This window comes from Mus caroli, unplaced genomic scaffold, assembly GCF_978045245.1.
Source record: "Mus caroli unplaced genomic scaffold, Mus_caroli_1 scaffold_12, whole genome shotgun sequence".
In the NCBI taxonomy this organism is placed as follows: Eukaryota; Metazoa; Chordata; class Mammalia; order Rodentia; family Muridae; genus Mus; species Mus caroli.
In genome coordinates this window covers 46,105,613-46,119,471 of record NW_028227267.1, presented here as the reverse complement: position 1 = coordinate 46,119,471, position 13,859 = coordinate 46,105,613, and the positions used below count along the sequence as shown (strand labels likewise).

Here is a 13,859-nt window from a genome sequence, read left to right as displayed (position 1 = left end):
GCCAGGAAAAGGTAAATGAAAATTTCCAGTTCTCACTGCAACCACTCTAGTGGGGGAATCTAGCTACTGAAAATAAGTGGCATGAAAGGCATCCAGTGGGATTCTGCATCGGGGGTCTGCAGGGTTTCCACCAACACTTAAGTTCCCCCAGAGTTGGGGTGTTGACAGGATGGGTGAAGGTTATCAGTCTGATGAGGACAGAAGAAAACAAAATAAAGCAAAGTACTTATGGGGGTTCCGTGGTGTGGCAGATAACAACATTTTCTTACATGCAAAAACCGGACCTTATTGAGGAGTGGGGTGTGGGGGCGAAGAAGATTGGCAGGATGCCATGCAGAAAAGAAAATACCAATCTGTTCTGTCCAAGCACTTTTCACTTTCAGCTTGAGCTACATTTGTTTTGTTTTCTCTCACTTCCTTTCTGCCTCACAAAGCCCTATCTTTTCTTTTTGGATAGAGGCTATGGTTTGGGAATGGCCAAGCACACTTGTGGTTAAGGATCTATTTGAAGGGGCTGGCAGGGTCACCTTATTAAGTGGTTAGAAACTGTTGAGGGCTCACCAAGGTATTTCTGGAGAGCTAAAAAGATTCAATTTCAGTATTAAAAATTACTGCAAAATAACAGACACGTGCACACATAAGGAAGAGTGCTCAATTTAAGTACTTTATTGGGGACTTTGAGATTTGAACCTTTGTAAGAATGTCTCTTTTACCTGAGAAAAAAATGGATGCAGCTACTTTAGGTGAGAATGAGAATTTTGGTGAAGGGGAGGAAAGGTCTTCAAGTCTTTCTACAAGGAGTAAAAGAAAATAGCTGTCTTTGAAAATAATTCAATATTTCCCCAAATCTAGATCTGTAGATCTCAAAACTTTTAAACATCTTAAAGCAAGAGAGAGAAAAAAATACAGGAGGGGCAATTTCTGTACTTTGTAGAAAAATCAACAAAATTCTGTTTAAATTGGAAATATTGCTTTTAAGATTTTTTTTATATTAGACCATGTTACTAATTTCACCCTAGGTTTTTTTTTCCTTTTTAAAATTAATTCTGTTGCAGTATGAAGCAAGGTTAAAGGAATTAAAGGTGCTATAGAAAACTGCAAACGGTTTTTTACTACAGGTGAATTGTAGTAATTTTTTAAAATAATAAAACAGAGCAATGATGTGCCTTTAAACTTAACTTATAAAACACATTTTGTGTTTGAGCGCATCTTCTAAAATAAAACCCAGTTTCTGAGCAAATTTTACTTATGGTTTAAGATGTATCACATACACAAAGCAAATTATTAGATTTTATACTTATAAAAGCATTACTACCAATCACTAGGCTCTTAGCCAAAGATACAAGTGAGAGCCTCCCCCATTTTGATGACTGTTCACACTTAGCAATGCTTTTTAAAACAATTTATTTGCTGGTAATTAATATGCTTATCTCATCTAAAAATAATAGTCAATAAATAGCTGCAGGAACAAGCACTTGGTGTCATGCATTCATTTAAGTAAATAATTAATTCAAAAAAATAGTAAGTGGCAAATAGCTTATAACAAAAGAGTGTTTATTCTATACTATGTAGTATTTTTAATTATAGTGTTAGAAAACAACTGTTGCCAAGCAGATGAGAATTGTCATGGTTTAGATTACAAAATCACCTGGGCAATGTCAAAAACAACCCCCCAAACCAATGAAGCTGACTGTATCAGATTTTACCTCACTTGGTGTCCTCTTTTCTTTTCTGCTGCAACTTATGTTTTATGTTAATTTAGCATTGTGTACTTTCCCTGGTTATGGTTCACATTAAGTACCAGCTGGTTAAAAATTCAGACCCAAAGAGTTACAATGGCTTGCATTAAAATATTAAACTAGGGGTTGGGGATTTAGCTCAGCGGTAGAGTGCTTGCCTAGCAAGCACAAGGCTCTGGGTTTGGTTCACAGCTCTGGAGGGAAAAAAAAACAAAGAAAGAAAAACAAAACAAAACAATAATAATTAATAAACTATAAGGTTGTTTTTGTTTATGGGTATCTTCCTCTGTTGTCAGCAGGCGATCATAACAAAATTTGTGCAAAGTTTACAAACTGAACCAAAGTCTGACTCCTTTGTTGAATATCCTTCACATGAAAACACAGCATTTAAGACTCATGGCTGGACCCAGTGTTTTTATACTGATACTGCCAGTCATATTCCACAGTTGCAAATAAAAATCATCTTTGTGAATTTCTTAGAATTCATGAATTTAAACTCTAAACTGGGAGTTTAGTGTTACATAAAGGATATGTGTCATATGGGAAGAATTTTATGTCAAATTATGTAACTTTTTGTTTTCCCTTGAATAAAAATTAAAACTTATGAAGTTCTAATGTAAAAAAAAAAAAGCAGTGAATGAATTCTTTGCATACTTCTATGACAGTGAAAGGCTGGGAAAATCTCTAGGAATTGGAGTGTGAACTGAGACTCAGTACAAGGTCTATGGGCACAGAAATCAAATGTTGAAACAGCTTAGAAGACAGATCAGGACGAAATATATTGAGTCCAGACTGATGCTGGGGAGTCAATGAACAATCCAGAGAACATTGGCTCAGCAAGAAAGGAGCAGGGAGGAGAGGTACTCGGGCATTTCTTGAAGTCAACCTTTGCTAAAAATGAGTAAAAAACTCAATTTTTCATAGTTGGTGCATTCATACAGGAAAGGAGTAGATGGCTCAGTCACTAAAGGTCCTGAGAGGCCACACTGAGCTGACATTCATGAGTTCTCCATTATTTATTAAGAACAACGCACTTGATTCAGAAGTTTACATGACCTATACACCCAGCACTTCTCAATCTGCTACTATCTGTCATGGTGGAGGATTTTCTCAGGGTTGTCTCTTCCCAGCTGTCAGGACACTGGCAGGCTTTTCCTCTCACCTGTTTTGGTCTCAACAAAGTCTTCCCTCACCCACCAGAAAAATCTCTTCTTGAATTTGAGCCTCATTGTGAGGTAGCAAAAGAGTGGAAACAATTTATGGTATTAAAGATGAGGCCTTTGGAAGGCAATGTGGGTTAGATAATGTCATCAGAGTAAATTCTTGCCTTTTGCAAAAGCCTTCAAAACAAATGGTTTCCTAGAATAGTTTCCCAACCAGAGAGCAGGATAGCATGTGGCTTATGTATTTGCAATATGGTTGTGGGAGACAGGCTACTGATTTTAGATAGTCTTAAGTAGCCAAGGCTGGTCTTGTACACAACCCACTAACATGGTCAAGGTTGACTTTGGATCCCAAAAGCCATCCTAAATATTTGAATATCAATAATTAAGAACCACTTCTTCATTTCTAAAATTAGTAAGTATTTCAAGTCTAAAATAGTTTATCTTTACCTTCTCTTAAGTTAGTATGTAAATAATGATATCATTGTGTAATGATGATTTAATTTTCCCCACCAAGAGAATGTTGCTTTTTTTTTCTTGGACCTAAATGGTTAAATGGAACCAATGATGGAAATCTTCTGTCAAAGTTCCCTCTGTAAAGAAAATGCTCCTGATTCCTGACTAAGGAACAGAGTGTGGTGTGTGTTTCTGGTTGAGGCCTCTTATCAAGTTAAGGAACTAAACTAGATTTCCTTTTTAGAAACCCATAAATGCGTGCCATCTTGTATCAAAAGTTTCTTCTGAGTGTGATGAGAACAATGTTTTTTTTTTTTTTTCACAGAGATATTGTCAAGACTGAAGCTTCTGTGTGCAAAGCAGAGATCTGCTGTACTTTTCCCAACTCAGTCCATGACTCAGTTTATGTTCAAATAATGTATGATCTTATTAGTAATGCAAGGTAGATGAATACCTCTTGTGTTCTCCTCATGGGAATAGTCTAGACCAGAGTGAGATTATGTCTCTCTTTCTGTCTCTCTCTGTGTCCCTAAATTATGTTTCTGTGTGCCTCTGTCTCTCTGTCTCTGTCTCTCTGTCTTGTTCTGTCTCACTCTCTGTCTCATTCTGTCTCTGTCTCTGTGTCTGTCTCTGTGTCTGTTTCTCTCTCTCTCTCTCTCTCTCTGTCTCTGTGTCCCTCTCTCTCTGTCTCTTGTCTCTCTCTCTCTGTCTCTGTCTCTCTGTCTCTGTCTCTGTCTCTCTCTCTCTCTCTCACGGTGGTTTTGAGACAGTGTTTTTGTGTGTTATTCCTAGCTGTTCTGTACCTCACTCCATACACCATGCTGTCCTTGGGAGATTCAGGTTAAATCATGCACCACAAATGCCTACTGCCTCAAAATACATGCCTTATTTTCATCTCTCCAATTCTACATAATTCCCCATTCATCTGCATTTTCTTTACCACATTTAAAAAGCTAACACACTATTATATTTCACTGATGTATGCTTAGAGTATAACACTACTTCCCTTACAGCTATTGGTCATTGCTAATATGTATTAGTGTTGCTAAAATTTTTCTGTAGAATAAGATTCAGGACATGAACCAAATCCTTGCTCCAGTTTTTGTTTTCCTGCAATAACTAGCTGGGCTGCAATTCTCACATAAAATCTTCCAGAACACCTGGCCAACATAACCATATATTGGTCATTAGTGGTGACATTTTCCATTCTATCCAGGTCAGTCCTCATAGCATAGAAACTGGCTGGACATGTATTAACCTCTTCTGGATAGGTTCAGTACTGCAAGGGGATCTATCACACTTTATCTAGATATGTTGTATATTGCCTAGTATCTTATTCTGGAGTCTGGGTATTTCATGTGGATTTGCATGGGGATCCAAAGGATCTCTTCTGGATATGTTTGGCATTGGAAGGTGATTGATAGCCACCTTTTAATATTTTGAGTACCAAAAGGCAATCTATCCCACTCTCTGGAAAAAGCACTTTGACTTCAGGTCAATTTGAGTGAGGTACTCAGCAGGAAGGCAAGAGCTGTCCTGTGTGACATCAGAAGTCCCTTCCCTAGATGTTGTATTGTAACCTGGAGAGCCCTGGCATTGTCTGTGATGTTACTAATGTTGTGGTGACTCCAACTGCTCTTGGAGCATTCATTAACTACCTTTAAGGTTCATCCTTAGACATGCTGACAAAACTGAGCAGGCTTCTTGGAGGAGAGAACAATGAACCTACAGAGACCAGAAAGAGGCAGCCACAAGATGGCCTTTGGTCTTAGTGTTAAAGAGAAAGAATTAATGGTCCTGGGGAAGTGACTATGAATCCTGGGCATGAAAGAGGGAGCTTCCTAGAGAAGGTGGGCTTGAGCTTGGAATTCCAGTAATAGAATCAGGAGCTTGGGGCTTCTGGGAAGCAGTTTGTTTGACAGGGAGCAGGAATTGTCAAGGCTGCAGCTGCTGTACAAGAGCTCCTTAATTTCATTCTGACTGTCAGAAGAGGGCATCAGGCAGCAGACTCCTCCTCCTTGCTCCTAGGGCTATACCACAAGCTGACTTTGATCTTAAGATGCTCTCTGGATGTCTTTGGTACTGGATGGCAATCTGTCTTATCCCATCTTCTGGATAATTTGGGGACTGAGGATCTAGCACCCTCTTCTGAGTAGTTTTCATAATGCATAGAGGACTTTCATCCTTTGCTGTCTGCTTTGAGTATAGGAAATAAATCTAACCCATTCTTCTACTCACTGAATTTACTCCATGACACAGGCTTCAAGGATCACGTGAATTCAGGCTATGTCCTGGACTACCCTCATGCAGTGGATGTCACATTCTGCCTCCTATATACTGAGACCTTCTGTTGCTTATTAAACTCAGTATCCTGATGCCAGGACAACACAGGTTGGGGTTCCTTAGTAAGGGATAAAGGGCTTCAAGACCTCCCTCATGGGCCTGGAAGGGAAGACTACCTTTCTAAAAAGTTCCCAGGAAGTCTGTGCCACAGGTCCTGGCCCACCTCAACCCTGTTACCATTTTTTCAAAAATATATCTTCAGAACACAGATTCTCAGTTGTAGGTTCTTATTGCTACACAGCTACCGAGAGCAAAAAATCAGTATTTGCAGGGAGGAGACTCAGTATCAGGATGGCTATATATAATCCTCATGGTATTTCAATGTGCCACCAAGGTGAACATATAGACAAAGAGCAGTGCTGACTAAGGTGGGGCTCCCTGCACATGGAGACAGCATCACCTTGCAACAGGCCCCACTGTAGACTCCAGATTCCAAGGATGCATAGACCCATGGGGGATACAAGCACATACACACACACAGACACACAATTGGTCCTCTATGAGGAGTCCATGTCTGTAGGCTTTTACTACACTGCATGCTTGGTGTATTGCTTTAAGTTCCATGTATGTCTGATAGCAAAAATCAAGGAAAGGATATTCCAAGTTCTCAGACATTTACTACTTTCATCTTGTACACAGGCAATCACAGCTTGGTGGTGCTAAGCACTAGGGAATCCAGGACCTACTTGCATCACATCAGATACTAGCTGACAATGCCCTCCAAGCACAGCATGGCTGACTAGCTTATGCCATCCAGATCCAGTAGGACTGCAGTATGTGCTGAGGTACATGACTAGCCACAATGGTTGGGAATGATATCCTATCTTGAGAATAGCTGCCCTGATTTTAGGCCAAGAAGTGGGAGTGAGTAGGTAGGGGAGCAGGGCAGGGGGATGGTATAGGGCACTTTAGGGATAGCATTTTAAATGTAAATGAAGAAAATATCTAATAAAATAAAATAAAATAAAAAGAAGAGGATACTTCTCAAAGAGTAGCTGAAAAGCTCTTCCAGATACTGGACCAACAGTTTTACCAGTCCCTTTGAATTGTGTCAAACCATAGCAAAGAATTCATAGACAAAACTTGTCAATAAACAGTGAATGATTTATGGATAGATGGGAAACTTCATGGTGCATTCAGACTTCAGAGTTCTGGTCTCATGCAGTAAAGAAGATTTCATTAATGAAAACACTACAAAACACTTAGTAGAGTGCAGGAAAAGGTGGATGGGCCTCCTTCTTACTTTGGGCCTATTGTACATAAATACAGGGAGGGATTCATCCCAATACTATTTGATTGGAATGCATGCTGCATTGCTTTCCATGCTCAGAGATAATCAGCTACCCAATCTATAACTATTGCTTTTTCATTACCCATTTTCTCCAGTTCTCCATAAAGGCTATTCATCTGACGACCTGAGAGACAGATTGGGCTTCTGACTACCCCACCATCCCCCCAGACACTTTGGAGCCTTGTCATAGTGATATTACATAGCTCAAGAAGGTAGACAAGACAACATAATCAATTTGGAAAGGCTTTACATGATTTTTCCACTATTTTACTGGAGAGTTTAAGTATCATTTTAGCATGCACTCAGCACACCCAGGTCAAGAAGGCAGAAGGAACAGATGTCAATGCCAAACAGATCCCCTCCTGAAATGATGGATCCATTAAAATTGAGGTTTCCCTGGGCCAGAGGCCTTTCCATCCCCTATCCATCGCCTATCCATTATATTGAGTCTTAAGCATCTCATGAATACAGGATCATTATGCAATCTGGAACAGTCTCAGGCCTGGAACTGAGAACTCAAAAATGTAGAAACTGGAGAAGGGATAGGTAATGGGATTATGGAGCAGCAATTCAATATCCCTGTAGGCCTTTGTTCACAGATACCTATTTTGTGTGGTTGTTTTGGAGACGGGAATAATGTGGGATTTTATCTTTTGAAGAATGGATGTAAACTTTACAAGTTGATGCCCTCCCTGAATCTGCCTTCCTCTATTGCCAAGTATAAGGGAGTTGTCTTTGCAACGAAATGGGGTTGTAAAACAGAGATTTAATGAAAACACATGGCTCAGTATAGTGAAACAATGTGTCCTTCCAAGGCATGTGCAGACTAAAAAATATAATCCAACTTGCATAAAAGTAAAGGTGCAGGAGGATGTTTTTGGCCTCTGGGAAACAGGGCCTCCTGAGGAATAGGATTGTATGTTACATGAATACACCCCAGATCTAGATTTATATTGAAGAAGAATCGCCCACATCCAATGATGCTAGAGCTTTAGATCCTATCACAGATGAGCTACCCATGCCATGGCCCTAACAAAATCTCCCCATTCAAATCATTTGACTTGTAGTGAAGCAGAGAGAAATGTCTCATTTTGGAAGGAGAAGTTGCCAAGGGTTAACCCCTGGGTCAAAAGAGAGACTCCAGGAAAGGGCACTTCAGAAACTGGTCAAGATGGGGCAAGCTGGCAAGCAGGTAAGCCATGGACATTCCCAGTGACATCATCAGTAGTCACTTCCCTTGACAATCTCTTGTATCCAGGAGAACCTTAGAATCTTCAGTGATGTCACCAGTGTTGTGGTAACAGAGTTGCCTGTGAGGTATTCCATTAGATCCTAATGGGTTCCCAAGCAGGTATGTTGTCCATGCTCCTCAGGGTATTTTGGAGGGAGAATATAATACAAACTGAGACCAGATCAAGGCAGAAGGACACTGTCCCTCTATCATGTTGGGAGAGGGCACGAAAGAACTGGTCATGGAGAAGGCACAGTGAGACCTGGGCAAGGTTGGGGAGATACATGGGGGATGTGGGCTTGAGCTGGTCCTTGCAGGAATATGGTGTTTGATCTGGATCCTTCAGATTCCTTAATGGTAAAGCCAGAGACAAGAATATCTGATGATTAGTTTTTTAGACAGTGTGGAATTGACAAGCCTGCAGTTAATTTGCTGAGAGATCTTTATTTTCCTATGAATTATTCAAATTATTCAAAGACCCAGCTCTATGAGATTAACAAAGTGTTGCTCTCAGGAAAGAGTGTTGAAGCACTCCATGCTGATATAGTTTCCTCTAGGTTACATAAGCATGTGATTCCAAGAACAGAGAGGTATATTCCCCTGCTCATGTATCAAGGTTTCAGACACTTTGGTATTGAACACGTATGATGTGGACTGATTCACAGTCTGGGGTCAGTGTAGTAGTGTATGAGCTCTCATCACACATTGTAATACGCCTAGAAAGGTGTTGGCTCATGGAATGTTAGGGGCTGGTGTTTATTGTCAATTTTCTTGTGCTAAGAGGGATGGAATATGTTGTAAGATATGAACTGAAAATGCCCTCCAATTCTTCTTTCTGGAGCAGCTTATTATGCATTTCAGGCCTGGGAGATTGCAGTAGGTTGTCAGGCATATATTTAGTGATGGTGGATGGGAACAGGGACTTAGCTGAGGAGACCAGCTTGAAGATAGCTTTCCTGCTCTTTCAGGGATTCACAGTGTCTCTAGATTTTGTTCTTCCTCAGGCTTCTGTGTGTGACAATGCATGGTTTCTGCTTTCCCTGCCCTATTTTCTCTACAAGTTTACTAGTGTTTATCTACCCACAGGGTCTTTTAGGAAGGCATCACCCCAAACTCCCAACATCAAAGAGCACAAGAAAAGAATCAAGAGGTTGGAGAAGCTCAAAAGAGATCTCCAGAACATAAAAAATGAGAGAGACAAACTCCAGGGAATCCTGGCCAAGTACTCTAACAAGGATTTGAATGACAGGTAGTCACTGTGCCTACTTCTTTACTATCTTGGGACCTTCCTGTTAAGCACAGATTCCCTCGTAAAACAGGACACTACAAACCCAGGCTGTCCACATATCCAAACTCATTTGGCTGATTGGAGTTTCAACACAGAACTTGAAGTTCAGATAGGAGTGAGATGGGGGTCACAGGAATTATGATGCCTCCAAAACTTAATCAGAGCCTTTAGCATGAATCACCACCTGGGGATGAAGGTAGTAATGTGTGAGCTCTCATCCTGCCTTTTAAGAAGCTTACACAGGTGTTAGTTTGGGGGATTTGCTAGGTATTGTGTGTTTATGGCCTATCCTTTTAAAATTGATCTGGAGGTAATTTGGGTGCAATTGACCCTGCCAACAGCTGGAGTGGCCTCGTCCCACATATTACCTCTCAGTATGACGGGATTGGCTGCAGTTCATCACTGCTTTTCTCAGATTTTATTCATTATACTCTCAGATAATGCCACATCATTATATTTATTTAGCATTCTGATTGAGTGTAAGTGTGTGTGTGTGTGTGTGTGTGTGTGTGTGTGTGTGTGTGTGTGTGTGTGTGTGTTTGCTTATCATCTGGAGAATCTATGTAATGTGACAGGTCATTATGTTTTGCCTGACACAGTTTCTAGGAAATGACAGTGAGGAAGCAAGGAAGGATCATTCTGAGCAGCACAGGAATTGACTTCTGTGCTTACATTCGAATCTCCTGGTATATGTTATAAAGGCTTCGCCCTGTAGATATGATTATGTCCTTTGGGAATTTTTGTAGTAATAGAGCCAAGGATTGCCAAATCCTTGTCTAAAAACAGGAGGAGAGTCATAGAGATTTAACGTGGTCCCAGGCCTGTTGCACAGGTTCCAGGAAAGTTCGTTGAGAGCTAATCTATTATTTCAAGCCCCTTCAGTTATCTGAAGCAGGTGAGCTCCCTGCCATTACTTCCCTGTCTCTACTGGCCCCAGGACAAGGGTAATAAATTTAATAAGCACCACGTGGAACTGGTAATAAGGAGCTAGGTTGTGGCATACATGGGTTGGCGTAGTACATGATTCTCCTTGAATTGAAATGATTCTTGTATCCTTAGTTCACGGGATTATTTATTCCTTGGGCCATGTCCTCCCACAGGATCAACTTTGAGACATTCATGCTTGAGATGCAACATGACCAGGTGATGACTGACCTGAAGAGAATGCCCCAGGACATCAGTGAGGCCTTGTACAAGTGCCAGGACTTGACTAAAGAAAATCAATATTACTGGTGAGTGACTAACATGGTCATGAAGCAAGAACTAGACACAGGATATGTCTGTCCATATGTGTCTTTGAAACAAAGTGAGGGCTCAGGTTCTATATTGTTTTCTCTAACAGGAAGCTTACCTTGTTTAAAGCAAGCCTGTAAGATTTTAACATCTTGTACTCATTTTGGCAAAGTGTGTAGAGTCTGTGAGCCCCTCAAGTCATTGTCCTTTACAACTAAGTATCCTCAAGATAGAAAATGTTTACACCATGGTGGAAATAGTTATCAACCTTGAGCCTCTTGGGCTCTGAAATTAGATTCATAGATGAGGTTTCCCTGAGGAACATAGAACGACTGTGTGCTGCTTGGGTGTCTTCTCTCCTAGAGAAATTTTGCCCTATACCTACAGGTGGTTTTTTTTATACTGCAGACATATAAGCACATATGGACCCCATGTTCTCTTCTGAGGGATACATGAATCCCTGTTGGTATCAGTGGTTTCAGAAGTACCTTGGGTTTTCTGGAAAGTGGCTGACCTATGGATTTGACCTCCCTCTATGTGATGCTCCACGGACAATCTGGATACTTGTCTGGGGCTGTCTGGGTATCAAGGCCCATGATAGGGGAATGGTCCTCGGAGGAGTGGGAGGAAAATGGATACTGCCTGGAGTCACCATATTTTGTTTGTGGATCAGGTTCAGGAACTGCCACCTCCTGATTGAATCTAAGCTCATCCAGCTCAATGTCAGGATGTTGCAGAAGGAGAACAGACAGCTGCTAAGGGAGCAGATTGCCTTGGAAGAATGCAACATAGAAACAAAAATACTAAGTAAAGAAGGCAGCCAGAAGATCAAAGACAAATATAGCAGGCAAGCAGCAGGTAGGCTGAATGAAGCATCAGGGGCAGGTTGCCCTAATGTGTAAGCATAAACACAGTCAAGCCTATGCAACTGTCCTGAAACTTATGCAGGCTCTCTCCTATGTCCCATCCAGTTGTACAATTCTGTGATCATTACCAAGACTTTCTGTGGATTTGACCTTTTTTCAAGAAATTTAATTACTGCCATGCCCTCTCCTCCTCCTCCTTCTCCTCTTCCTCCTTGCAATTGGACACCTCTAGTTGGCCACTATAAGGCAGAGGAGATCCTGGACCCCTTATAGCATCTCGTTCTTGCTCTACAGTATGGAGAGGTGCCTCAGGATGCCACTTCCTGAATTATCTAGGAGCCAGGTCCTCTGTTCTGATCTATGGCAACTCACTCAGAGGGGCTTGTGCCCAGTTCCCTCCTAGGACAGTAGGGTAGCCTCCAATTTTAATGTTTTATAATTAAAGTCTTTAGTAAAAAAGAGTAAGTTCCACAATATACATATTTTAAAAATAAAACTTAGGCTTCTTTGACTTTCTTGTACTAAGTTAACCACCTAGAAATTCAAGGTATATCTGATTGGCTTCACCAAGAGGATTCATAGAATCCTACTCTGCATCCCTCTCTTGATGTAGTTTTCCTTAGTGTATCATGGCCTTGGCTTTGCTTCAGTACAGATTCCCCCTCAGAGTTTTTCAGAGTGCTGCATTTCAGAACAATCATTGCATGTCTATTCACTACCCTCATTATGACTGACATTGGAGATGATTTTTATATCACATGAACTGCAACATGTTGAAATGTTACTGTATAATAACCGTTGTTAACTCTTTTTATTGGTGCTACCAGGGTCTTCTGAGATGTGGCCAAGTTAGGTTAATGAGCAGAATATATTTCAAGTTTGAGCTGGCTGGAAGATGTTCTTTGACCCCTCTTTCCTAGGACCTTGAATCTTGTTTGCCAGCTTGTCTGTGCAAGGCTTATACCATACTTGTAGAATCAGCAAGTATATGCATGGAAAATGTTCCTGACAAGGAAATCAGTACAGGCCAGGGCACACAGGCCGGTTTAGTCTAAGAGCCTTTTACACATCTTAGGTCCCAATAATTCCTCAAGTGACAGGAAATGTTCTGAAACATAGCCATCTTTTCATAGAGGAGTTTGTGTCTCTATGTGTGTGTGTCTGTGTGTGTGTGTGTCTGTGTGTGTGTTTGTGTACATTTGTGTGTGTGTGTCCTCTTGTCCATGGGTGTTTAGCATGTGTGTTTTGTATTTCAGTAATCATAGGTGCTTGTTATAGTTGCTTCATTATACAAGTGTGTATTCATGTACTCTTTTTGTATGTGTGTGTGCATGTGTCTTTGAAGGGATGCAATTGTGTGTCTTTGTACATATACGTATGTAATTGTGTCTATATATATATTCATACGTTTGCTTGGTCATTAAACATCTTAAATGGTAATGGAGGAAATCTTTAATGAGAATTGTACTCTGTCAATTCATATTGCATTTTAAGAACCTCAAACATAGTAGCCCATCTTCATGCCTATCCACCTAGGTCACTAGAACTAAAGAAGACAAAAAATGGTATAAAATCTGATATTCCAAAATTTGTAGATTGAAAAATACTTATCTGTTTTGATTTTATTTGTAGGAAAACAAATAATTGTGGTACCTGGAAGTAAGGAGAAGGCTCCTATGTCAAATCCACGTTCCTGAGAGTCAAAAAAGCTGGCTAAGGCTTTGTGTTCCTTCTCTGCACTTGGTGAATAGTGATTGCCCACTGGAAGAGCAACAACAGCATCAAAACCAACAACTTAAATAATGGACTTTGTGTGAATCTAAGGGGCATGTCTCTCTTAAAATGAAAAAAAATGGCATCTTCTAACGGAACTGAATATGTTTGCTATGTATTAGTCAGTTTGTTTCACTAGTATTAGAAAGGTATGAGGAAGAATTTATTAACATCTCATTACCAATAAAAATTAAGTTTTTAAAATTATTATTAATGTTAATTATTTATTTATATCCAGATCTCAGCTTCACCCTCCTCCCTCCACAATCCCTCTTTCCAGTGGCTCCCTGCTATCTACCCTTCCTACCCTTCTCCTCAGAATTGAGGAGGCCTCCTATGAATAACAACCAGCCTTGCATTATCAAGGTGCAGTATACCTAGGTGCATCTTTGTCTTTTCAGGCTAGATAAATCATGACAGTCAAGACAAGGGGATCCAAAGTTAGGAAATATTGTCAGAGACAATCTCTTCTCTAG

General features: G+C 40.5%; 1 protein-coding gene across 1 annotated transcript; it reads left to right on the top strand.

The window, feature by feature from the left end:
• The first annotated feature begins 8,291 nt into the window (after positions 1–8,291).
• Positions 8,292–13,538, top strand: LOC147001822 (disks large homolog 5-like). The gene is made up of 5 exons (XM_085828970.1): positions 8,292–8,343; positions 9,310–9,472; positions 10,612–10,743; positions 11,418–11,602; positions 13,243–13,538. Exons 1-5 carry the CDS (start codon positions 8,328–8,330, stop codon positions 13,305–13,307), a joined length of 561 nt encoding a protein of 186 aa, XP_085685096.1. The 5' UTR covers positions 8,292–8,327; the 3' UTR covers positions 13,308–13,538.
• The last annotated feature ends 321 nt before the right edge of the window (positions 13,539–13,859 follow it).

What these genes read in the sequence shown, in the direction of transcription:
- LOC147001822 (XM_085828970.1), top strand. An exon ending in AAAGAAAATCAATATTACTG is followed by an intron (nt 10,744 to 11,417) that starts GTGAGTGACTAA and finishes TTTGTGGATCAG; the next exon opens with GTTCAGGAACTGCCACCTCC. An exon ending in ATATAGCAGGCAAGCAGCAG is followed by an intron (nt 11,603 to 13,242) that starts GTAGGCTGAATG and finishes TTTTATTTGTAG; the next exon opens with GAAAACAAATAATTGTGGTA.